Below are 24,039 nucleotides of genomic sequence, written 5' to 3'. Positions count from 1 at the left end.
GTAGAACCACTGGCAGCTGGCACGGCCCCACCCTTCCCATGTAGCTGGGCTTTGCTCTTTGATGTGTGCATGGGGGAGGGGCACTGAGCCCACTGGGCTGCCCTACCCACTCCCCATTTACACTGGGTCCTCAGTGCTGCTAGGGTCAGCCCAGCTGCCTGGTCAGGGGATGGGACACAGAGTAGGGGTGGCTTGAGGCTCCCAAGATGGGGCCAGAACCCAGGGAGGAAGTCTCCCAATGAGTCAGGGTGGCAGTGGAGACACAGGCTTACGTCCCCCGCCAAACCTACAACTCTCAGCCCCTGAAAGTCCAGCTCCATCCGAGCACTGGGCCGGCTAGACCCAGTCCGACCCACTATTCAGAGGCAGGAACTGAGGCCCAGAGTGGCCTGGGGTGTAGTCGTTGCTGAGGCAGGGGTTGGGCTCCACCCTCTCTCCTGGGCCCTGCCGCGGGTAGGGAGCAAAGCGGGGAGCGGGGATGCGCAGGCAAGGGAGCAGGTGGGCCACCCCCCCCAGCGCTCTCCGCCCCTCCCCACAGCACTTCTGGCTGCTGGTCCTGTCCCGCGGGCTGGTGGGCATCGGTGAGGCCAGCTACTCCACCATCGCGCCCACCATCATCGGCGACCTCTTCACCAAGAACACACGCACACTCATGCTGTCTGTCTTCTACTTCGCCATCCCTCTGGGCAGGTGAGGATCCGGGCCAGGTCCCTTCGGATTTCTTACCACTCCCTCTCCCTGGAGTTTGGCCCTCTGCGACCTAAACACATGGGCAGGCAGCCTTGAGAAGCGCCTGGACCAGCTCCCTGGCTGGCTGGGTGGGGGCGGGGGCTGGTGGCCTCCTAGACTGGTGAGCATCCCCTGCCCCCGACGCCCTGCCCATCCCTGCCTGACCGTCCCGTCCTCTCTGCAGCGGCCTGGGCTACATCACCGGCTCCAGCGTGAAGCAGGCGGCCGGAGACTGGCACTGGGCCTTGCGGGTAAGGACACCCCCAGACCAGCCGTTGCCCAGGGTCACCCAGAGATTCAGGGACAGAGCCTCAGCCACCAGGCTCCCCACCTCGCGGGCCTGGGCTCTTCTCCTTCCGTTCACTTGGAGGTGTGAAGGGTGCCAGGCTCGCCCCACTCAGGGGCCCCAGTCTGTGAGGACGAAGGAAATTCCACGTTCATGGCGGCACTTCCTGCTGTGGCCCTGTGCTGGGGTGGGGCTGAGGCGAGACCTCTGTGTGAGGGCCCCGGGGTCTGGAGCCACTTCCTGTCCTGCAGGAGGATTCGGCACAAGTCTGCCAAGGCCCCAGGACAGTGCAATCAGAGGAAACAGAGATCCCCAGTCTTGTGAAGGAGAGGAAGCTTAAGACAAAGTGTTTTTTCCTCAAAAGCAGGAAGGAAGCAGCCTCCGTGGAATTTTTTCATGGGGGGCGGCGCATGGAGAGGAACTCCCCAGACCATGGGCTCCCAGGCCTGGTGGGGACGGGTACAGATTTCCCTGTTCTCAGGAGCTGGTGGAGGGACTGGTATATTGGAATCCAGACTCCCGAGATGTGCTCTTTCCATCTGGAGAGAGGCCTGGGGCCTTGGAGATTCTGTTCTCGACACTGGACAGGATGCAGGGAAGACCCAAAGGGGCTCCTGAGCCTCTGTTCTCCTGGAACCCACACGGGCCCCTCCCAAACGATAAGCTACATGCGCAGCCAGTCCCTTCTCAGTGCCCCCCCCACCACCAGGGTGAGGAGCTGGCCTGGGAAACTTTTCCAGACCCAGGGAGGCGGGCAGGAGCTGGTATCTGGCTCCCTGTCCCCAGGAACTCTCCTCTCCCAGTCATCATTCCATGTGTCCGCCCACCTACTTGTCTTCCTTTTGTTCCATCGATCACCCATCATCCATCACTCGTCACTCGTCACCTATCCACTCATCCATCCTCCTGTCCTTCCATGTGTTAATTCATCCACCCAGCAATCTATCCATCCATCCATCCATCCATCTGTCTATCCATCTCTCTGACTATTCAGCCATCTGTCCTCCCTCCTCCATCCATCTGACCATCCCTCCCTCCCATCCTGCCCCTGGTCGGCACAGCCCATTTTGAGCCCCCAAGCCCCATATGCTAGCCTCACCCCCAGTGGCTTTGCCCAGTCAGGAAGGCTGAGCAGATACTAGCCCAGACGAGGAGCCCAGTGCCCAGAGAAGGCGTGGCTGGCCTGCTCCCCCTTCCAGGTGCAGCGGAGACAAAGACGCCTGGGCGCTGGTGTCCTAACTTGGTGTGCCCTGACCCACCAGGTGTCCCCCATCCTGGGCATGATCACAGGAACGCTCATCCTCGTCCTGGTCCCGGCCACTAAGAGAGGCCATGCTGACCAGCTCGGGGGGCAGCTCAAGGCCCGGACGTCATGGCTCCGAGACATGAAGGCCCTGATCCGCAAGTGAGTGCTGCTGGGAGGGGTCCGGTGGGAAGAGGGAGGGCGGGGCGCCGAGATGAGAGGACCCCAGCTTGCAGGCTGGCCCACACAGCCTGCTTGGCCAGACTCCCTGTCCACAGTGCTGGGGCTACTAGTGTTTATGATCCCTGAAGCCAGAGCCCTCAGCCCCAGAGCCCGTGGGCAAGGCATTTGAGACCTTCTGTCCCTGGGGGAAGGAGGGAGGAAAGCCTGCCGCCTGGGCCCGACCCTGCCAGCTGCGGGGATGCTGGCCCCCCGCTCAGTGTTGCTGCCCCGGCCTCTCCCCAGCCGCAGCTACGTCTTCTCCTCCCTGGCCACGTCGGCCGTGTCCTTCGCCACAGGGGCCCTGGGCATGTGGATCCCGCTCTACCTGCACCGCGCCCAAGTCGTGCAGAAGGCGGCGGAGACGTGCAGCAGCCCGCCCTGTGCGGCCAAGGACAGGTGCGGCCAGGCGGGCTCAGTGGGCGGGCGGGGACGGCGGCGGGGTGAGGGAGGCCGCCGGCCCCTCTACCCCAGCCCTGCCCTCTGACCCGTGCTGCACCGTCCTCTGTCTCCGCAGCCTCATCTTCGGGGCCATCACCTGCTTTACGGGTTTTCTCGGCGTGGTCACGGGCGCAGGAGCCACACGCTGGTGCCGCCTGCGGACGCAGCGGGCTGACCCGCTGGTGTGCGCTGTGGGGATGCTGGGCTCCGCCATCTTTATCTGCCTCATCTTCGTGGCGGCCAAGAGCAGCATCGTGGGGGCCTATGTGAGTGCGGTGGGAGTGCCAGGGTGGCGGGGCAGCTGGGCTCTGGAAGAGGAAATGCAGTCTGACTTGGGGCAGGGGGTGGGACGGCTCCCCCACAGGGAGGCTTCAGTCCTCAGTCTGCCCCTGCTCTGTCCAGGGCTGTGGGCCTGGCTTGAAGCCTGTAGATAATCCACAAATTCCCCGTGCGCCTGACCGCCAGGAGCCGGGGGGAAGGCTTCTGGGGGCTCCCGGCCAGCAGTCAGGGTGCAGGGAGCAGCCTGGGGCCAGTGGCGGGTAGAGCGCCCCCTGATGGTTGCTCTGGTCTCTCCCGGGCAGATCTGCATTTTTGTAGGGGAGACGCTGCTGTTTTCTAACTGGGCCATCACAGCGGACATCCTCATGGTGAGGCAGGCCAAGGTTGCCTCGTGCTGACTGGGGCCTCTCAACCTCTCGGGGCAGATGGGGAGGGTGGGTGAAGGGGTGGGAGAGCCGGCTGGGCTTGTGAGGGGAGAGAGGGGATCAGAGATTTGGGGGTCTGCATCGGGGCAGGGCCTGGAATCAGAGGGTTGAGCAGGCAGAAGGGCAGGATGTGGGGACTGGGTGCGGAGGGCGATGTCTGGAGGCTCAGGTTTGTGGCCGGGAGGCTGGCAGTGCCAGGCTGGCACCAGAGTGGTGCTGTCTGCCAGGGCTCCACCCTCAGGGTCTGAGCTCCCGTGGACTCTGCCCTCCCGGCTCAGCCCGGGTTCCAGGCGCGCCTGCCCGAGTGACCGTGGCTGGGTCGGGCAGACAGAGGCCGTCTTCACGGGGCCAACAATGGGCTCCAGACCAGGCGGCCAGGGACAAAGAGCCATCTGAGCGGCGGGCGGCAGGGGCTCGTGTCCTTGGGCGGGGATGGGAGCAGCCTGGGAGGAAGCAGGAGGGGGCTGTGGCCTCGAGAACAAGCGGCAGTCTGGGACGGGGGTGGTGGAGGGGGGGCTGGCTGGTCCTGTCCTCAGTGATCCTCCAAGTCAGGGCCGGGAGAGAACTGGGAGAAGGGTAGGCAGGGGACCGGCGGCGGCGAGGGTGGGAGGTGCCAGGGTGGGCCCTGGGGGCAGGGGGAGGAAGGACTCCTCATGGGGCCACCTTCAGCGCACTTGGGGTTTGGTGCCAGAATGTGGGTCAGCCTAGGAGATCAGTCTGCCTGGGCATCAGGGCCCCTGGCTAGCTCCCCTCCAGGAAGCCCGCTTGGCCCCGCCCGAGCTTCCCTGTGTATGTGCTTCACCCAGGGTGGTCTCTCTCCAGCACCGCCCCCCCTCACCCAGTCCCTGGCTAAAGGTGTGGTGGGCGGGAGGTCTGACTCAGCTCAGTGCCAGGCGGGGATCACTGCACGTGCGGGAGTGAAGGTTGGAGTGAGTTTGCCTGAATCAAGGGCCCTTGGCGGTAGGCAGGACCCCCTCCTCTGCCCCCAGCCCCAGTGGCAGCCCCAGATGAGGGTTTGGGCCCCAGGGAAATCGTGTCCCATTTTATTAAGTGTCACGGCCAAGTGACTAATTATTCCTGGAAATGGGGCCACGCAATCCAGGTCTCCCCTCCCCCCCAGTAACTGGGTGCCCGGTGGGTACTGGCTGCTCTCAGACTGTCCACAAAGGCTGGGGCTCTGACTAGATGAGGAAGTTGAGCTCGGGGGCAGGGGGCTGCCCAGGGCACCCACTGAGGTGGCTGCTGCCCGCCCCCTGCTCCTCTGCCACCAGCCCCTCTGTCTGACCTTGGCCCGCCCAGCTTTGGAGCTGCAGCCCCTGTGGGTCAGGGCCTGCTTGGTCTGGCGGGGGTTCTGGGGGCCTAGCAGCTCTGGCAGTCCGTGCTGGGGGTAAAAGTGGAGGCTCTTTTAGGCAGGGTCCTGCTTCCCCCCGTCACCCATCCCAGCCAGCCCAGGCCTTGGCAGGTCCCCACGGAGGCGAAACCAAGATGGGTCTTTAGCTTGTGGGGAGGTGAGGGCAAGATTGAGGCCAGGGTTCTGGTCCCAGGGTTGCCACATGCGATCCCTGTGCCCGGTGCACTTGGCTCCCCGCCAAGGGCCAAGTGCCGACGCTAAGGCAGCCTGGTCTCAGAAGCTGGGGAGGAGGGGGTGAGGGCCCAGGAGAGCAAGTCGAGACACCAGGGCAGGAGCGAGTCTGAGGCCACGGGAGCTTGAGAAGTGTCGTGACCCCTGGGCTGAGGCCAGGGGGGCACAGCTGACTCTGCTGGCCTCTGACCTGCTGCCTTTTGCCCAGTATGTGGTCATCCCCACCAGACGGGCCACCGCCGTTGCCCTGCAGAGCTTCACCTCCCACCTGCTGGGGGATGCCGGAAGCCCCTACCTCATCGGCTTTGTGAGTACTGGGGGTGGGGTTGGGTGGGGTGCAGGGCTCTGGAAGGTGGCCCCGCCCTAACATCCACCCCCATCCCACAGATCTCCGACCTGATCCGCCAGAGCACCAAGGACTCCCCGCTCTGGGAGTTCCTGAGCCTGGGCTACGCCCTCATGCTCTGCCCCTTCGTCGTGGTCCTGGGTGGCATGTTCTTCCTGGCCACCGCGCTCTTCTTCCTCAGCGACCGCGCCAAGGCTGAGCAGCAGTGAGTGTGGGGGTGAGGGTGGGCTTGCTGGGACAGGAGGGAGTGGGTGGGTCATCTGGCTGACAAGGTCCCCGCCTCCACGCCTTCCCGCCCTCCAGATGCTGCCTCCATCACAAGAGGGAGCCCAGGGTGGCCCCGGGGCGTTTGTGGTGGTTCTAGGTGGGTTTTTCCCTGGAATGAATGGTTTTCAGGATTGGGGCTCTGACCCTGCTTTTTCCTCTCATCTTCTGACTTCTTTCTCCTCTCTTTACTCCTCTCTCTCTCCCTCCCTCTCTCCTCTCCCCACTCCTGGGCTCTCCCACCTCCCCCTGGGGCTGACGAGGTCCCTGCCCAGCACATCCGGTCCGCCGGCCCCCGCGATGCGATGCGCCAGAGCAGTGCCCGGGCCAGGCCCCCGCTGATCTGCCACCTTGACCCCCACCCGTCTCTCCCCCAGGGTGAACCAGCTGGTGATGCCGTGTGCATCTGTGAAAGTCTGAGGCAGTGAGTGTGGGTCCGGGGGGCTGGGGATGAGAATCCTTGCAGGAGGGCAGAGGCAGGGTTAGTGGAGGGGGAGCACGCAGCTCACCGTGGAATGGGTGTTCTGGAAGCAGGAGCAGCTCCTGCATCACTCCTGCCTGAGCACATCCCAACCCTGGGTTTGGTCCTCTTCCTGATGAAATGTTGCCCGAATTGACCAGTGGACCCATGGGAGGGGGGCAGCTCCCCCTTCCTTCCTCAGAAGGGCTGGGGGCATAGGTCAGGGTGGGGACTGGCTAGGAACTCCCTGCTCGGTTCTGGACTCTGTCATCCCGAATCCTCCTAGAGGTGCCAGGGCCTGACTCCTCCTTGGACCTTCCTCTGGGCCTGGCCTCTGGGGGCTGCAGCTTCCCGGCAGTGCGAAATCCAAGGTCACTGCCCCACGCCTTGGCTCCAGTAGATCCACACGCTTCATGCTACCAGAGCCCCAAGAAAGGCCTGTTTCTCCCCATAGGGAGGATGGCGAAAGAGGGAAGCTCTGGAATGGGCTCCGCACCTGACCTCTGACCCCCTCCCTCCAGGTGCTACTGGGATAATGAAGAACCCTGGCTCCTACCTAGTCTGGGAGGTGTCCCCCGACGCCCTGGCCCCGTAGGGCTGTCCCGAAGCTTTCCATGTGACCCACAGCTGGGTGCCCACCGGCTCTGGTCTGGGACTGCTGAGTGGCCTTGGCTCCAAGAAGCTGTGTCCTCAACTAACCTGGAAGGCTGTGTGTGCTGGAACCATACGCTGGGACAGACCCCCAGGCCTGGGTCTGGGCTGCAGGGGCCCTGGGCCCCAGGAAGACGACAGCCCACTGTGGGTATGTGGGGAGAGGCCGGCCTGTCCCCAGCTTATGTGATCCTGGGGCAGTCTCTGCCCTCCCCAGACTCTGGGGCCGGGGGGCTGGACTTTCCCGCACAGCTTGCTGGGCAAGGCGTCACCTGCAGCTTTGAAGACACGACAACCCCTGGACTGCACCGAGAAGAGGTGGCCCAAGCCTCAGGGCGGCACTTCCGGCTCTGAGGCTCCCTGAAGCGCCTGGGGTGTGAGGACTGCAGCCTGTCAGCTGGGCCTCTGACCTTGTGGATGTTGGACTCAACCTGGCAGAGCCGGGCACCCAAGCTGCTGGTCGCTCTGGAGGACATCTGTCTCTGCTGCCTTGGGCTGGCTGTCAGCTCGGAGATCTCCCAGGTGGGGGACCATCCTGACAGGGAGCTGGCATTACCAGGAGTGAAGGCCCTGGTGGCAGCTACACCCCACCTGTGCCCCAGGCTTGAGACCTTTGGGGGTTCCCCATGCCTACAGGGCTCCTTGGATCCACCATAGCACCCCCACCCCCCAGAAGCCAGGAACTGACTCTGGCCCGCAGGCTGGGCCCTTTCCAGGGGCAGCGCCCAGGGGACAATTCCCAGAATCTGTGGGGCAGCAGCCAGAGCTCTGGCCGTCAGAGGAAGCTTCCTGGCCCAGGGCCGAGCCTGGTGGGAGCTGAGGCACATCGGGACAGGCCAACGCCCAGAGCCACCTCCACGCAGACATCTGCTTTCAAATGCAGCCCCTTCCGGACTCCCCCCCCCTCCCCCGCCCCCAGAGCCACACGCTGGGGCGCGGCCGCCAGCCCCCCAGCTTCCCCCGTGGAGCTCATCACATCCCCTCTGCGTCACACACTCCCTCCCGGTACCGCTGCTGGAATCAAGGTGGTTCTGGTCTCAGTGGCCCCGTGTGGCCAGCAGGAGACCCTAAGAGCCAGCCAGCTTAGTGCTTTCTGCCCACAGTTGAATGGCTGGCGTGGCTTCAATGGTGGGGAAGTTAGTGGAGTAGCCCCTCCCCACCAAGCTCTGGGGCACCCTGGGTGGGGGGCTAACCAAGGGGTGGGCTTCCCCCAAAGACCAACTCAACTGGGGCCCCAGCAATGTTTTCTTGTTGTACAAGAACCAGGTCCAAGTGTTGCTTCCTCTTCCTTCCGGAAGCCAAACTGCTCCTTTATTTTTTAGAGCTGCTCATTGTGAATCTGAGTCTTAAGAGAGAAGCCAAATATATTCCTCTTGTAAATGAAGAAATAAAGATATTTAAGTCACGCCCCAGTGGCTCCCGCAGGAAAGCAGCCTGGGGGATATGAGGCATGGTCACACTTGTACCCCACCCGCCAGATACCAGAGCCCTGGGCCTGGCCCACACCGCTTGGGGAGCCAAGGTCCCAAGCGTGCTCTGTGCCTGAGAGCAGCGGCAGGGCCGAGCCCAGGGCTGGGGTCTCTGAGGCCACGCCTGCTGGGGCAGGACCTACTAGCAGGCTGGCAGCAGACCTCCCACCCCCGGCGCGGAAGGTAGAATCTCAGACAGTGGCTTGTGTATTAAAATCGCGGTGAAAAAATAGGAGTCTCTAGGGCGGATGGGGACACTCACAGCTTTTTCGCCTTCTTCAGCTGCCCCTTCTTCTTGACCCCGCTCTGGAGGAGGCTGGGGCTCCTGCTGGCCAAAGACAATCTGGCCTTTCTCCGAGGCAGTGCGGACTGCGGCGACTTGCCTGAAACCCCCTTTTGGGGCAGATTCTTCTGACGCTTTTTGGCAGCAGGCTCCTTGGGGGACTCAGGAGACAAGGGGGTGGCTCTGCTCACCTGGGACAGCTTCCGATTTTTCTTCTGCAGCTTTGGGGTCTTGGCGGGGCTGCTGGGGCTCATGGCAGGGGGGTCTGGGGTCGGACTCTTGGAGGCAGGCAGCCCCTGCGCCTGGGACTGGGCTGGGCCCTTGCGCTTGATCTTCCTCTTCCTCTTGCCAGTGCTGGGGGGCTGGTCCCCACTGGCGGCTGCGGGCTTGGCCGCCTCCTCCTGCGTGGCGCCCTCGGACTTGCGTTTCTTACGCTTCTTGGTCTCTGGCAAGAACCCCTTTTTCTTCCGCTTCATGCTAATGGGGCTCTGCGTGGCCTTAGGGACTTCCTTGGCATCCTTCTTCTCTGACTTGGGACGCCTGGGAGGAAGTGAGCAAAGGAAAGAAGTATGTGGTGAGGGCAGGGTTGACCTCCGCGTCCGTGGTCCCCAAGCGGCCCAAAGCTCCCACACTGCGGTGCACACATCAGGACGTGTGCGACGTGAGGGTCTTCCCAGCCCCTCCCAAGGTGGGGGCCCCCCTCCCCGAACGTACTGGACTCCGAGGAACTTCATGGCCTGCCAATAGAGATCATAGAGGCGGCTGGAGCCGGCCGAGTGCGCCCCCTGCTGTAGCCCCTGCTGCAGCCTCAGCTGTTGGCTCTGCAGCACGCCCAGGACAGCGGTCAGGTCCATCGTCAGCTTCTGCAGAGGGGCAGGAAGGCTGTGGCTGCAGTGGTGACATGAGGCATGGCCTGCCTCTCCCTGGCCCCTGTCCTCCCACCCTTGCCCGGTGAGAGCCACTCTGTGAGCCCACCCCCCTTCTGGACCCTCAGCCAATCCTGCCTGTACATCCCCAGTCTCTCGCGTTGCAGGGAAAAAAAGAGCCCCAGGTGCCATGTTCTGTTCTCTTCCCACAGCCCAAAGGCCCGCCCACCTGCGGGGTGCCCCATGCAGTGACCTCAGGGTTGCCAATGCCTTTCCTCCTATCTCCCCCTCCCCGTCACATACTGAATGGGTTGTTTTTCAAATCCACTGGCTTCCAGAACACCCCTCTCTCTCCTGGCTTTTTACTACCCCTCTGAGCGTGGCTTCTCAGGTCCGCTTGCCGCTCTGCAAGGCCCTGGCCCTGTCTGCTCCCTGCAGCCTCCTCTTGGAAGCTTATCCCGCACTTGGGCTTTGATCAAGTGTCTCCGCTAAGAACCCCCAAACCTCTTCCTCTGGGCCATACTGGAGGAACCAGAGCCTTGCCCACAGCGGCCCCTTGAGTGTCTCACGCTCCACCCACCCGGCCCGCCTCCAAAGGCCCAGAAACCCGTGCCCCGCGCTCACAGCCGCGTCCTCCCATGGTCGCCAGCCCTCCCAGCCCCTTCTCGGCTTTCTTACTGGAGCAGAGGGACAGCCCCCGGCTCACCTCACCCCGGCCAGGCACTGGCTGTGGCACCCTCGCCCCTCACACGAAGCCCAGATTCCTGACCCTAGCGTCCAGAACCTTCCCCACCTGTCTCCCCACCTGCCCCCTCACCTCTGCTCAGACTGCCTACCCTGCCTGCGTGGTGCCCTCCCTCCCGCGCCCATTCTCACCTCGTGATGGATGTTCCTGAAGAGAACGTTGAGCAGCTCCAAGGAAGACAGCTCCTTCTGGCGCCCTGACTTGGTCTCGGCCTCACCCAGCGTCCGCAGGGTCTAAGGAGAAGGCAGCCAGGCTGAGCCCCTCCAGAGAGCTGCCCAGAGCCTTGCCGTTGCCCACACGAAGAGATTAGGGCGCCGAGGAGAGAAATGCCTCCTTGGGGGGAACCCCAACCCACCCCCAGGCGCAGGGTCCAGCAACCCTTGCCCCTTGGTTCCCAGAGCACCACTGCCAGTGGGCGGGGGAGCGGAGCCCCGTGTCTGTTACCTCAGTGACCTTCGCCAGGATCTGGTCCAGCAGCTGCTCCCACTCGGGGTCCTTAAAGCACAGCCTCAGCTCCCGCGTGGGCACGGTCTTCTGGAGCAGCAGGCAGGCCTGGGCCTGGGGAGGGGCGGGTGAAGAATGGGGTGACCAGGAGGCTCGGCACGCTGGGCCAGGGCTGAGGGAACCGCAGGGGGACCCCACGAGCTCCAGGAGCCTGCTGGGCACTAGAATAGGCCACGCGGGAGGCGCTGTCGCCACAGAAGCTCTAGGCTCGGCCCTCACCTGCCCCTGCCCCTTCTTCTCAGGCAGGTGGGAGAACCGAGGCCTGGGGGGCAGCCAGGGCTGTCAGCCGGACAGGGTTCCTGGCCCTCCACTCACTCAGTGCGTCTTCCTCCTGCGTCTCCAGCCCCCTCGTCCCACCCCTGCCCCCAGGCCTACACCCATCAGCCCGGGGCTTCCTCTGCGCAGGTCAGAGCACAGTCTCTGAGGAGCTGGTGGGCTCGGGCCACACAGGAAGGGCCCCCCAGCCCCAGCTGCTCTGGGCCTACAGTGGGGGCGGGGCTGGCCAGGTCGAAGGGGCAGGGCCCACCCAGGGTAGCATTCCCAGGCCTCACAAATAGCTAACCAGCCAGCCAGGAGTCGAGCGAGTAATTCAGACAAGTCCTCAGCTGGGATCTGGGAAGCCCCTTACCTGATGGCGGGGCCGCGTGTGGCTTGCCACGTGCTCGACCACGATGGGGAGCAGGTTCTTACAGAGCATCTGCGGAGGGAGTGACGGGCTGTGAGCTAGGCTGTGAGGACTGGGCCGAGCAGGGGCCCAAGGGGGCGGCCTGGCACTACAACTCACCGGGTGCCGGGAGAAGAGGCTGAGAAACATGGGAGCTGTGAGCGGGCTGCTGCGCTTGGTCAGGAAGGAGCTCAGTGCCGATGAGTAGATCGGGGTCACGAGGCTCAAATCCAAGCAGCTGGCAGCCTGCACCATGTGAGAGAGAGCTGGTGTGATGCCAGGGAGAGGGGGCCCTGGCATGGGAGCAGAGCCTGGGCTGCCTTCAGAAGGCTGAAAGCTGGGTCCCGGGGAAGGCACAGCCTCAACTTCCCATCTGTGAAATGGGCAGATGGTCCCGCCGCCTCCTGGGACTGGCTCCCACCGGCTTGGACTTTCCAGGCTGAGCCTTGCCGGGCCAGCGCCTGCTCACCTCTGGGCCCTGGGGCTGGGTGCCGGTGTCAGTGGCGGCTTTCTCCTTCTTCTGGGCCTTGCAGGTGGACTTGCCCACAGTGTTGCCCTTTAGGACCCGGAGCAGGTAGAGGGAGGCGTTGAAGTAGTAGAGGCAGACGGAGGAGTCAGCCTGGCGACCGGCCTGCTGCACCAGCCGCTCCAGCTGGGCGTACAGAGTCTCCACGCGGTCGCCCACGTTGCGGCAGTAATGCCGGGAGCGGCACAGGTGGTGCCTGGCGGGGGAGAGCGGGGTGGGGGTGGTCACGATGTTACCCCCCCCCGCCCCACGGCAGGGCCAAGCCCCAGAGTAGGGACGCCGGGTCCCATTTCACAGGCAGGAAACAAACACCTAAAGAAAGGGGTCTAACCAAGGGTGCAGGGGCAGGCCCGGGACCACATGCAGATGGGCTCTGAGAAGAAGCCGGAGGGAAACCAGCTCCCTGGGTGAGGCTCCACCACGGGCCAACACCCCGACCTGGCCACAGCCCCATCTACACCCACCCCCCGGGGGATGGTGGCTTCCAGGCTCTTTGTAAGACACAAACCAGGGCCTGCGCGCTCAGTACCCTTCGGGCCTGGGCCGAGTGGGAGGGAGAACTAGATGAGAGCGTGGGACCTGGGCCTGCAGGGGGCGTGAGCGGGGGCTGCGCTGTCCACCGCCCCTCCCCACCTGCTCTGTGCCACACACTCGGCACGAGTCCTTAGGCCTCTCTGTCTCCACCACCTCCTCTGCCCTCCAGAAGACAGGGAGGGCTCGACCTGCCACGCTGCGCCAACTCTTGCTGGGCTCCCCGCTCTAGCACCACCCACTCGCCCGCCTCCTGGCTGCAAATGCCTCCAAGGCTCCCAATACTGCGAGGGCCGGGCCACGAGACCTCTCGCCTCTGCTGCGCCTGACCGGCTCCCGTGTGACACGTGTGGACACGCCTTTCTGCCCCGCCTGTGGCCTCTGAGCCTGAGGAGCTCCCTGCACTGCCTAAACTTCTCCCAGGTGGCCTTCCCTGGCACCTCAAGCCTGGGTTAGGTGCCCCTACTGTCTCCCATCCAGCCCCTGCCACAGGCCCAGAATGTCGCCGCTGGACGCCCTGTCGGGTCTCCCAGCCTCAGTGACCCCGAGGGCAGGGATGGGACTGGGGGCCCCGTGCTAAGGGCTGCAGAACACACGGGCGGGGCAGAGCTGCGTGAGACTTCCTGAATGATGCGGGCCCCCGGGGCTCCCAGCTCCTACCCTTCCTACCCAGGAAACCCCAAAGGCGCGGCTCCCCGGGGGTCCGCCCGCGCTCACATGAAGATGCGGGCCGTCTTGTGCAGCAGGTCCTGTTCCTGCTTCGTGCTGCTGGTGCGCATGCTGCGCCGGATGACGTGCAGCAGCGGCTCGAGCACCTCCAGGACCAGGGGGTTCTCGGGCTGCTTGGTCACCAGCACCTCGATCAGGTCCAGGACCTGTAGCCGGGAAGGGTGGGCTCAGCCAGGTGTGGGGACGGGAGCAGAGGGAGACTGGATGGAGGGTGAGGGTGAGGGTGAGGGTGGGGGTGGGGCCGCCTAGCGGGCTCACCCTGATCTGGAAGCCCCGTCGGAGTGCCTTCTCCTTCTGTAGCTTGTTCTTCTCGTCCCTCCGGGCCTGGATGCGCAGCTTCTGCTCGGCAAAGAGGCTGGCCAAGTTCTTGTCCAGGGCCATCATGGCCTCATCCCCCAGCTCGTCGTCGTCCTCGCCGTCAGCTCCACCCTGAGGAACAGATGCCCCGTGAGCGACCCGGCCTCGTGCAGGAGACGCACACGGACGCAGGACCCCCAGCCCGGCTCCTGCTCACCAGCGCCTTCCCTGCCTGCAGCACCGCCTGCAGCTGCTCCCGGAAGCCCTGGTCCACGTCCCCGTCCCGCTCCTCCTCGTCGCTCTCCTCGTCATTGCTCTCCTCCTCCTCGCTCTCCGAGTCTTCATTGCCCTTGTCCTCGCCGTCGTCCGAGCTCTCGTCCTGTGGGTGGGCCACGCGTCATGCCTCTCCACCATGCACCGCGTGTCCGCCCGCCCACCCCCGCCCCTCGCTGGCACGTACCTCCGCATCCCCCAGCAACTGCCGCTCAGAGGCATCTGTAACCACCACGTTGTCGTCCTCATTCTGGCTCTCCTCGGGGTTTAGCACCTGCCGGGATTCCCAGATAGCTGACGCATCTGTTGGCCCGGCCCCTTCACCCACCTCAGACCCCTGGGCCCTCTCACCTGCCTTCCCTGACCGTGGCCGTCCAGTCTCGGCCAAAGGTCCCCATTTCAGGGAGGAAGATGGAGCCCAGGAGAGAAAGCCACTCCCTCCAGTGCCTCCATGATAAACCCCGTCAGCTCTTGGCAAACCCAGGGTCAGCGTGCACAGCAGGAGGCCCCCAACCACCCTGCAGGTTACAGTCAGGACAAGGTGGCAATGAGGCAGCCCTAGTGCAGCCCAGCGCTTGGAGAGCCCCATCCCGGGACCCATTTCCCCAAAGGCCCCAACTTACATCCAGAATGAGCTGCAGGGCACGTGGAGTCAGGTGGGAGCAGATGTGGCTGAACACACTTCGGGCCACCTGGCGCATCAGGTGGCTGGGCTGGGCCAAGAGGGCCAGCAGGATCTCCAGCAGCACCTCCACCCACGGCGGCTCCTGCGGGTCTGTGAGCAGGGAAAGGTCTGAGTCTGGGCAGGGCACCAGCGCCCCATGCTAGGTCCCTATTGCCTGCCCCCCCCCACCCCCCCCGGACGATGACCCACTGGTGGCCTTGGAGCGGGTCCGACGGGGCTTCTCCCCCAGGCTCTTTTTGATGCAGGTCTGGATGTCGCCCAGGAGGTCACAGCTCTCTGTGGGGGACTGTGCAGGACAGGACAGAAATCAGGAGCCAGGCCCCATTCCCAGCCTTTGCTGCGCCAGAAGAGGGGGTGGCCAAGTGGGAGGAGCTGGCATCTGAGGCCTAGAAGACTCCAGACTGCCCTGGCCAGTCACCCTCACAACCCAGAGCAGAGGATCCCAGCCAGACCCCAGGGGCAGCCCAAGAGCTGATGACCTTTTACACGTAACACGCAGGCACGGGGTCTGAGTGCTCTCAGAGACCGTGAAGCCCAACCTGCCCACTGATGCCAGAGCAGTGGAGAGCCTGACAAGGCTGGCCTGGTCAGGATCACAGGGCACCAGCAGGTCCCAGCCTCCTGATTTGCAGTTCTAGATTTCTCCTCCCACACCAGGCTCGACATTGCTACAGAGAAAGACCTGAAAATCATTGATCTTAACAAATTTAAACCCATCTTGATAGGGGAATAAGCCCAGACTCCAGCCACCGACCGGTGAGTTGAAAATAACCTGTGTGACTGTCGGTACCAAAAAGGCAGACTTTCCCCCATAATGCAGCAGGGCAGCGTCAGTGTTGGGGGCAGGGGTGGTGGAGCGAAGGCCAGAACAGGGCCCAAGCCCTGGCCATCTTTGCCTCCAGCTTCCTGGCTGTGGCTGGGTACCTTTTACCCAAGTCAAGCTCGGAGGTCCCAGGGTCTGGGTAGGCCCCTCAGAGGCCCAGTGCCAAGCATTGGAAGGGGCATCGAGACCGATCGTTATCCACACAGCTCATCTACGAGCTAGGCTGAGTGCCCAAGACCTGGAAGCAAAAACCTCAGCCAAGAGGCCAGAAGGGAGTCCCATCTCCTCAGACTACTCAAGACCTGAAGCAGCCCCACAAGAGCCAGCCCACACAATGCAAGAGGAAAACCTTCAGAGAAACCAGGGCTCAGAGCTGGGAAGAAACCACGAGGGTCAAAAGAGCTGCCGGCACTAAACTCCGAACGTGGTCAAAGTTTCTTGGTGGAAAGAATAGAAAAAGAGACAAAGCTGGTTCTAGAGGACCTGTCATGAGAAAGAGTATGAGTGACAATGTGAGGAATATAGTGACAGGGCACAGAACCCCACGTGGGGAGCACCAGACAGAAACACGCTACCCTCAACCCACTACTATGGATTCTGGAAGTGCGCGAGTCAGACAGAAAAATCAGGACCCCGCTTCTAATTGACCACTGACAGACAGAAGAACTGCCCCCATCAGTGACTGGTATGCCCAGAGCCAGAGCCCCTCTTCTTTACACCTATCACCTCTGGTCAGTAAGGCAGTTTTGGGAGGTCCTGTGGGATAGTGGAGTCAGATCCCTATGTTTGAATCCTAGCCAACAGCTGTATGGCCTGGGGTAAGTTACTCTACCTAAATCTGTTACCACACCTGTCAAAAAGAAGATGCGGCTGCCTCAAAACTGTGGGGATTACAAACAAAGGACACTGCCTGGGAAAGCTCAGGATGTAGCTGGGGCCCAGTAAGTGGATGCAGTGATTTTGTCCTTGGGCTATATAATTCCAGGCCGGAGCAGTCAGCCTAGGAAACCTGCCAACTTCAACACTCTCCAGGAGAGGAGAGCCTCTCCTGGCCACCGCGGACCCCAGGTCTGTAACCCCTTCCCTTCCAGGCCGCCATACCTTGAAGAGGTGTATGCCCACCAGGAGTAGCAGGTGCTGGAAGGCAGTGGCCTTGGCCTCTGAGGACTGGGCCTCCAGTTCTTTCAGAGTCTTCAGAGTCCTGGGTGAGACGGGCACACCCTCAGGCACTGTGGCCAGCGTCAGTACCCCAGAGTGTCCCGCCCATGCTGTGGCAACTGCACCCTCTCACCGGTCCCAGGCCTGGCGCTGTTGCGTGGTGAAGGCCACCAGGGGAACCACGTTGCGGCTGTGGCTCAACAGCAGGTCTGCGAACCGCACCAGGTGGTAGGTCCAGGGCTGCCCGTCCTGCGTCTGCCCCGGCGCCTGCCGGAACTGCGTGCTGAGAGTCTGCAGCAGGCTGGTAGGGGCGGGGGCGGGGTCACAGGCTGGGCTGGTGAACAAGGCCACACACCCCCCAGCCCCACACTGTGACCCACTGGAACTCACTGGGCCGCAGCTTCAAACTGGAGGGAGTAGCGCCCCGAGGCCACCTTCCTGTCCGCTCGCCCACCCTCAGACCTCTCCCAGGCTGCCCAGCACCCACCTGAAGAAGGCACTGCCCACCACCTCCCGGGTCCGGCTGTCCAGGGGGTGAGAGAAGTGCTGCTCGGTCTCAGGGATCTGGGACATGGGCTTCTTTGTCTCGAAGAATGAGTGGAAAAAACAAAACCTGGGGAGGGAGGGAGAGAGGGAGGGAGAATAACCCGTGTTACCCTCAGTCAGTGCCACTTCTGACCAGCCCATCCTCGGGCCCTCACCGAGGGCCTGGTGCCAGGTGGCAACGATGAGAGAACGGACATTTCTCAGGTCTGGATCCCCAGCAGAACAGAGCCCAGGCCGGACTAGGGAGAGGACCAGCATCCCTCCCTCACAACCAAGATGTGAGGCTGTGTGGCCTCGGCCAGGGCACCACCGCTTCTGCCTCTCTTGGGGCTGCAGGGAGGGTGGGAGGGGCGCCTGGCAGATGCAGAGGCGAGGACCCCCCAAAACTGCCGACGCGCAAAGGCGTCTGGGGAGGGTGGAGCCAGCCCAAGCCTCTACGGTCCCCCCTTCCGAGGGTTCCCCCAAGGAATTCCCCTAAATCTCCTCCTGCCTAAGGGGCAGGGACAACTTGACCCCCAGGCTCCTGGCTCCAAGGGGACCCAAACTAGGATCAGATAAGAGGCCGCTGCACCCGTGGGGAGTTGGGGTTCAAGCACATCCCATGACGATACCTGGCCACCTCTTCAATCAAGGCCTCCTCCTTCTCCGCGTGCAAGTTGTCCACGATGCTGACCAGGCGGAAGATGATCCACTTCCGTAGCCGGAACACGGCTCGCTCAGGCCTGTGGGCAGGAGGCGAGTCCGGAAGCCGTTTAGAGATGGTGAAAACAGTGCCCCTTGCCCCGTCTTGGAGACAGGAAAACCAATCAAGATCCCCCAACGCCCTTATCACCAGCACGGGGCCACATATGAGAAAACCGAGGCCTTTAACAACGAAGGCTCAGGGGCTTCCCCAGCAGTGCAGTGGTTAAGAATCCGCCTGTCAACACAGGGGACACGGGTTCGATCCCTGGTCCAGGAAGATCCCACGTGCTGCAGAGCAACCAAGCCCGTGCGCCACAACTACTGAGCCTGCGCTCTAGAGCCCACGAGTGACAACTACTGAGCCTACGTGCCATAGCTACTGAAGCCCACTTGCCTAGAGCCCGTGCTCCACAAAAAGAGAAGCCACCGCAATGAGAAGCCTGCGCACATCAACGAAAAGTAGCCCCTGCTCGCCACAACTAGAGAAAGCCCGCGTGCAGCAACGAAGACCCAACACAGTCAAAAATAAGTAAATATGTATATATATTACATATAAAAAAAGAGTGAAGACTTAGATCTTCCCCACCTCTCCCCGCTTGGGGAACCACGGTACCATGCGAGGGAGGGTCCAGGCCTTTGGGGCCAGCAGGCCCCTCCCCACCAGGCCCACTCACCCGTGGAACAAAGCGTCCTGGGCTTTCTTCTGGTTGTTGGTGCTGAAGTCCACCAAGGAGTCCAGGTTCGGCTGGAGAAACATGTCCCGCAGCCAGGCCACGTAGCCCTTGAGGGCGGGGAGACTCAGGAACTGCATGACCCGCCAGAAGGTAGGCACGACGGGGAGGCCCTGGTTGGTGACGGACGTGAAGCCCACCACCAGGGCCAACTGCCGCTCGGGGTCATCCTGGCAGCCCTTCAGGAAGGCCCCCACGTACTCATTCATCTCTGGAGCAAACTTGAACTGGCTCGGGAGCTGCGAGAGTTGGGCACAGCACCGGGGTCACCAGCCAGGAGGGATCCAACAGCGCCCCAGCTTCTTCCACAACAGGCTATACTGAGGCCCAGGAAGCACCCTCCCTTGAACCAGCTGGGTTGCCCAGGCGCCCCAGAGTTTAATCTTTGTAACAACCCTTTGCCCTGGGCCCCTCTGTTCTGCAGATGAAGAAAACGAGGCACAAAAAAGCTTGCAAGTAACTTCTGAGGGTCACAGGGCTCCAAGTGGTGCAGCTGGGATCCGGCTCCAGTCAGTCTGGCCCCCCAGTCAGTGCTCTTAACCACTGCTCTGTACTTTCTAAGCCTGTCCTTCACCCAGGAGAGAGGAACAGCAGCTCTCCAAAGCTGGTTGTAAAGATGAAATGAGCTACTAACAAACCCAGCAGCACTTCCTGTGAACAGGGCACTGCTTTAAGCGCCTGTGGACAACATTAGCCTGGTTATCCTCACAATGACTGAGGAAGGTCCTGCTCCTCTCATCTCACGGGCAAGCAGAAGCAGGCACAGAGAAAGGAAGCAAGCTGCGGAAGGTCACACAGCTGCGGTGGGGTCAGAAGGGAACCTGGCCGACCCAGGTCCGGGATTCCGTGCTCTTAACCACCGTTGGTTCTCCTGTGGAGCACTTAGCTTAGTGTGGGGTGCGCAGACTGCTACAAAACAGCATCGGTGATGACGGCCGCTCTCACTGTAGCACTAGCTGGGGGTGGAGGGAGGTCTGGACAGACTGCTGGTGGGGTATATAGAGGCGGGGGAGGGGCACACAGCTATAGAGGCGGGGGAGGGGTATATAGCTTTAGAGGCGGGGGAGGGGCACACAGCTATAGAGGCAGGGGGAGGGGTACATAGCTTTAGAGGCGGGGGAGGGGTATACAGCTATAGAGGCGGGGGAGGGGTATACAGCTATAGAGGCAGGGGGAGGGGTACATAGCTTTAGAGGCGGGGGGGAGGGGTATACAGCTATAGAGGCGGGGGAGGGGTATACAGCTATAGAGGCAGGGGGAGGGGTACATAGCTTTAGAGGCAGGGGGAGGGGTATATAGATACAGAGGCAGGGGTTGGGGGAGGGGTCGGCCCTCAGGTAGCTCACTTTACACAGAGAGAAGGGACACCCCGGTCCCAGGTCCCTCCCAACAGCAGCTGTGCTTGCCCATCCCAGGCAGGACCACTGACATGGAGAGGAGAGCAACCCTCTCTTCCGGAAGCCAGCTGACCCCAGAGGCGGCCCCCCCAACCCCAACTTCTTGGCAGGAAGCAGCCCAGTCGCCTGGCCCTTTCTGGCAGGGCTGGGCCACAGGGGGCCAGCACCTACCTTAGCAGTGACCATGTGCTCCCCGTAATGGCGGATCAGGTCCCCCTGCGTCACCAGCTGCAGCTGCTCCTTGGACAGCAGGGGCAGGGCCGCGCCCAGCAGGCGGAAACACAGGTAGCTAAGGGGGCGCAGGACAGAGCCTGGTCAGAGCCCTCGGACCCCTGGCCCATCCCTGCTTAACAAACCTGGGAGAAGGGATGGAGAGAGGTCAAGCACTCACGCACCTGGCCGGCCAGAACTGCTTCTTCAGGAGCCCTTGTTCCACAACTTCCTTCCAGAACCGTGGGAAGCTGTCTTCCTGGAGCGCCAGGCGGAGCAGGTCCAAAGCCACGGCAGGCAGCTTGCGTTCCTTCTTCACAGAGGTGGCCGCCATCTTCAGCACAGTCACCAGCCTGCAGAGGAAGGCGGAGGGGACTCAGGGGGCACTCCCTAAACAGACAGGGCCAGGGGCCTGGGGCCACATGGACACCCGACCCCAGGCCATGGCGCAAACCCATGGATGGAGAGGCAGCCCCGAGGCCCAGAGAGCCCATCTCCCCGCCTCCCTCACACCTGGGGATGCTCTCATCTGAGAACAGGTTGACCGGTCCCATCAGCTTCTCCAGCTTCTTGGGCACCTTCTGCTGGGCCAAGAGGAAGAGCTCCAGGTGCTCAGGGGAACCAAGTACTGAATTCAAGTCGGGCTTGAGGACTTTTGGCAGGACCTCCTGCAACATGGCCTCTGGGACCTGGCATGGGGACATGGGTTGAGGGATGGGGGCCCCCCTCATAGCACCCTTTGTCTCTCCCCATGGGGTGAGTCCTTTGGGCCCTGTTCCACCTGCCAGCCCAAGGAGGGACAGCCACAATCCACCTTGCCAGGAACTAGAGGGTGTTCCTTAGAAAGCTCAAGTTCCCAAGTCCCTAAAGCTGGGTTTTAAACAAGCACCCCACTGATGCTAATTGGCCCTGGACCACCCTTTTAATTATTCCTCTCTTGGGTTTTGCAGAACTAGCCCATTTCTTATACAACGTGCCCCACGTGAAGGTCCTTCTGGCTCTGTGGCCACGGCTGTGCAGAAAGCCTTGGCCTGGGATGTACCGGTCCCTGCCTTTTCCTCAGCAGCAAAGAATTCTAGGTACTGGCCCACCTCCATTTCCCACACAGGGCAGTGGGGGCCCCCGAGGGGCCAGCTCTGCCCAAATCAACGGCAAATATGAACCCACCGGGCACATGCCGGGCACTGTTCTAAAACGGCACCATCCAATATGGCTGCCACTGGCCACATGTGCACCCCAAGCACTTAGCATGCACTAACCTGAATGGAAATACACTGTGAGCGTTCAACACACTGGATTTTGGAAACTTAAAAGAACGTAAACTACCTCTACAGTTTTTTTGTACTGACCGCACATTAATACTTTAGACACAGTAACATGTTTTATTTAGTCTAGGAAACCATACCTATTTCTTTCTCACTTTTTAAATGTAGTTACTACAAAACGTCAAGTGCCACACACGTTTCCCTGGGACAGTGCTGTGTTTCCATGAGTAAACTCGCGTCGTCTCCGTTTTCCTCTACAACAGGCAGCGTTACCCCAGGCCCCGTACCTGCGAGAGGATGTCCACCAGGGCCTTCTGGGGCTGCTCCTGCAAGTGGCTGTAATGCTGGCCCAGGACTTGCAGCAGCTTCACCGACTGCATCAGTGCCTCCGAGTCCTGGTACCCCCAGAGGCAGAGAGGGTGTGAGCAGGGCATGCCCCTCTCCCCCCACCACTCCAGGCCAGTCCACATACCCCCAAAACCCTTACCTTCACCAGCCTGCCTGACTGAAAGAGGGCTAGCACCCCAAACAGGTTTCCAAAGAGAGCAGGTCTCACCATCCCCTAGAAAAGGATTCCAGGCACTGGTGAGAAGGACCCAAGTGTTCCTCCCCGGGACCCAAGTGGCCTCCCCGGGGCCGCTAACTCTCACCTTCTTAACCTTCTGCAGGTCATATTTCTCTTGTATCTGCTGCAGGATGCTGCCCAAGGGGATGTCTTCAAAAGCCTGTAACAGCTGCCAGGAGGAAAGGAGGAAAGGAGGGGTTCTGGGGGAGCGGCCCAGCCACATCCCAAAGGCCTCCATCTCCTCCCACTTCTCCCTTCAACTTCTGCCCAGAGGCCGTGGACCCCCGCTCCCACCCCAAGGATGCCTCGGAAACTGCCTACCCGCCTCTGAGCAGTACTGATGATAGAACACAGCTGTGAATGGAACTGAATCTTGCCTCCCTACCCCATGCCCAGCTGGGGTTCAGAAAGTACCTCCTTGGGCCGCTAGATTGCTCGACTGCGATTCCCAAACACTCTGTCCCCACAGCCTGCTCTGAGCCCCCCCCCCAGGCAGACCCTCAAGGACCAGGTCTCTACAGCCCTTCCATTTGTTCAGACTCCTTAGAGATAGCCTATAATTAGCTGAAGTGCCCCTTGGGAGAAGAGGGCCCCCGAGCCCTGCAGAGATAAGAGAAGCCACCCCAAAGCTTACTACCCCCAGTAAATGTACCTCAGAGGCTGGTCAACCCATGTACCCCAAAGCGAACACAACCTTCCACGGCACCTGCCTGGGCTTCTGCACACAGGCCGTGCTCATGCAGTTTTCTCCGCGTCCACGTGGGGACACCTCCCATCAACTCGGATGCCACCCCATCAATTTCTCGGCTGCCACTTCTCCTGCAGCTGGGACATCTGCCCTTCTCACTCCCCCACCGTTTTGACCAGCAAGGCTGAACCCATTCCAGGAGCCACCACCTCACCTGCGCCAGGGCCAGACTGTAGCAAGGCCGGGCTGTTTCTCGTCCGACCCCGAGCCCAGTGATTAGGCGCTTCAGGGAGTACTTCAGCTCGGATGATCCCTGAGGAACCAAGCACATCCCCAGGTGGGGCAGTGAAAAGAACCGTCCGGCACCCACTCATCCCTTTTCCTCGGCGCGCGCTCACGTGGGCCTCCACGTTCGCGACCACATGACCCCGGGCCCAACGCTACATCTTTGCCGGGATCTATACAGCCCCCTGTCCCAGGTCCCGCCACCATACCTCTGGCCTTGCGCGCAGATACTCCAGCAGCTTCTCCGTGGCCTCAAGCCGCGTCTCCTGCTGCGGCTTCGCAATGTCCCAGAAGAAATCCAAAAACTCGCGGCTGTGCTTGAGCAGGCCATGACGGTCGGCAGGCCGGGCGCCACTCTTCGGGGCCTCTCCCGGAGCCGGAGGCTCAGCAACGTCAGTACTCTCCGTCTCCGCCATGCTCGTCGAACACGTGGGCTCTGAAGACTGCCTCTTCCAGGTCGGGTCGCGGCGCATGCGCACTGAAGTGGGTGGCTGGGGGCGGGGCGGCCTGGCCCTTTCTCAGGAAGATCAGGAGTTTGAATTTTATTCTGATTGTGATGGGGAATCACTGGAGGGTTTTACGCAGGGACAAGGCTTGATCCTACTTACACTTTTAATAGATTACCCTGCTGTGTGGAGGACGGATTGTAGGAGAGCAGAGGAGAAGCAGGAAGACCAGTTGGATAGGACCAAGGTAATGTGAGAAAATTCCAGCTAATTTAGAGCTGGTAGTGGGTGATGGAAAAGAGAGGGATGTTAGGTTTGGGGCTAACATCAGCGAGTAGGCTGTGATATCACTTGAGCTGGGGGAAGAATTCTTTTCGTTGTGGGGAGCAGTGAGGGGGAGGTGGTGGGGTTGAGTTCTTTAAATCACAGATACCTCTTACAGGGCGGCTGAGGAGTGCTACTGGCCACGCCTGTTTCTTGGCTTGAGAACCTGTCTCTGGAGGATTGTCGTTCAGAGACCCTGGCGCTCTGGGAAGCGGGGAGGTGAGGGCCAACGCTGGCCTTGAAATTCCACACACCCAGCTCCAACCCCTTTTGGAGCCCGAGACACCCAACTACTCATCCTCTCAACCACTTCCTTGCTCTGCTGTTTCAGAAAGTGAGAATAAGTGGTTTACCTTGTACATGTTGTGCCCCAGAAGGTGAGCAGAAAGACAGCAGCCCGGCTCTGTGTCCCTGGGTAGG

The 24,039-nt window shown here is 61.9% G+C and overlaps 2 protein-coding genes across 12 annotated transcripts in view; one reads left to right on the top strand and one right to left on the bottom strand.

Annotated features, from left to right (window-relative positions):
- Positions 1-8,334, top strand: part of SPNS2 (SPNS lysolipid transporter 2, sphingosine-1-phosphate) — a 42,073-nt gene extending 33,739 nt beyond the window's left edge. For 5 of the 11 annotated variants that reach the window (XM_089900581.1, XM_089900585.1, XM_089900578.1 and 2 more), the window contains 9 exons: positions 539-690; positions 914-980; positions 2,278-2,420; positions 2,724-2,876; positions 2,995-3,184; positions 3,500-3,565; positions 5,413-5,511; positions 5,592-5,755; positions 6,796-8,334. In XM_089900581.1, coding sequence (XP_089756707.1) covers positions 539-690; positions 914-980; positions 2,278-2,420; positions 2,724-2,876; positions 2,995-3,184; positions 3,500-3,565; positions 5,413-5,511; positions 5,592-5,755; positions 6,796-7,279 — 1,518 coding nt within the window. In that variant the 3' untranslated portion in view covers positions 7,280-8,334. Of the gene's footprint in view, positions 1-538; positions 691-913; positions 981-2,277; positions 2,421-2,723; positions 2,877-2,994; positions 3,185-3,499; positions 3,566-5,412; positions 5,512-5,591; positions 5,756-5,853; positions 5,915-6,067; positions 6,239-6,795 lie in introns of those variants that run through there. The other 6 variants (XR_016388877.1, XR_016388876.1, XM_089900586.1 and 3 more) reach the window with 6 other exon arrangements.
- On the bottom strand, positions 8,199-23,417 carry MYBBP1A (MYB binding protein 1a). Its single transcript, XM_022595973.3, has 26 exons — positions 23,059-23,417; positions 22,779-22,877; positions 21,962-22,045; positions 21,799-21,873; positions 21,599-21,706; positions 20,560-20,735; positions 20,232-20,399; positions 20,008-20,125; positions 18,383-18,678; positions 17,636-17,746; positions 16,966-17,091; positions 16,612-16,779; positions 16,422-16,521; positions 14,687-14,783; positions 14,436-14,587; positions 14,000-14,086; positions 13,757-13,918; positions 13,501-13,671; positions 13,231-13,388; positions 11,926-12,178; positions 11,577-11,702; positions 11,421-11,489; positions 10,733-10,846; positions 10,420-10,521; positions 9,392-9,540; positions 8,199-9,217 (listed from the first exon to the last, which is right to left on the bottom strand). Exons 1-26 carry the CDS (start codon positions 23,320-23,322, stop codon positions 8,653-8,655), a joined length of 4,098 nt encoding a protein of 1,365 aa, XP_022451681.2. The 5' UTR covers positions 23,323-23,417; the 3' UTR covers positions 8,199-8,652.
- Between the last annotated feature and the right edge of the window lie 622 nt (positions 23,418-24,039).

This window comes from Delphinapterus leucas, chromosome 19 (assembly GCF_059928025.1).
Source record: "Delphinapterus leucas isolate spDelLeu-1000000601 "Yukka" chromosome 19, BTC_Dleu_Yukka2, whole genome shotgun sequence".
Taxonomy (NCBI): Eukaryota; Metazoa; Chordata; class Mammalia; order Artiodactyla; family Monodontidae; genus Delphinapterus; species Delphinapterus leucas.
The sequence above is the reverse complement of the archived record's forward strand: the minus strand, read 5'-3'. Positions and strand labels throughout refer to the sequence as shown.

Excerpts from the sequence above, each read along its gene's own strand:
- MYBBP1A (XM_022595973.3), bottom strand. The coding sequence starts at position 23,322 with ATGCGCCGCGACCCGACCTGGAAGAGGCAGTCTTCAGAGCCCACGTGT. Across the intron at positions 17,092-17,635 it reads TTGATTGAAGAGGTGGCCAG|GTTTTGTTTTTTCCACTCAT; the intron begins GTATCGTCATGG and ends CTCCCTCCCCAG. Across the intron at positions 14,087-14,435 it reads CCCTGCAGCTCATTCTGGAT|GTGCTAAACCCCGAGGAGAG; the intron begins GTAAGTTGGGGC and ends GAATCCCGGCAG.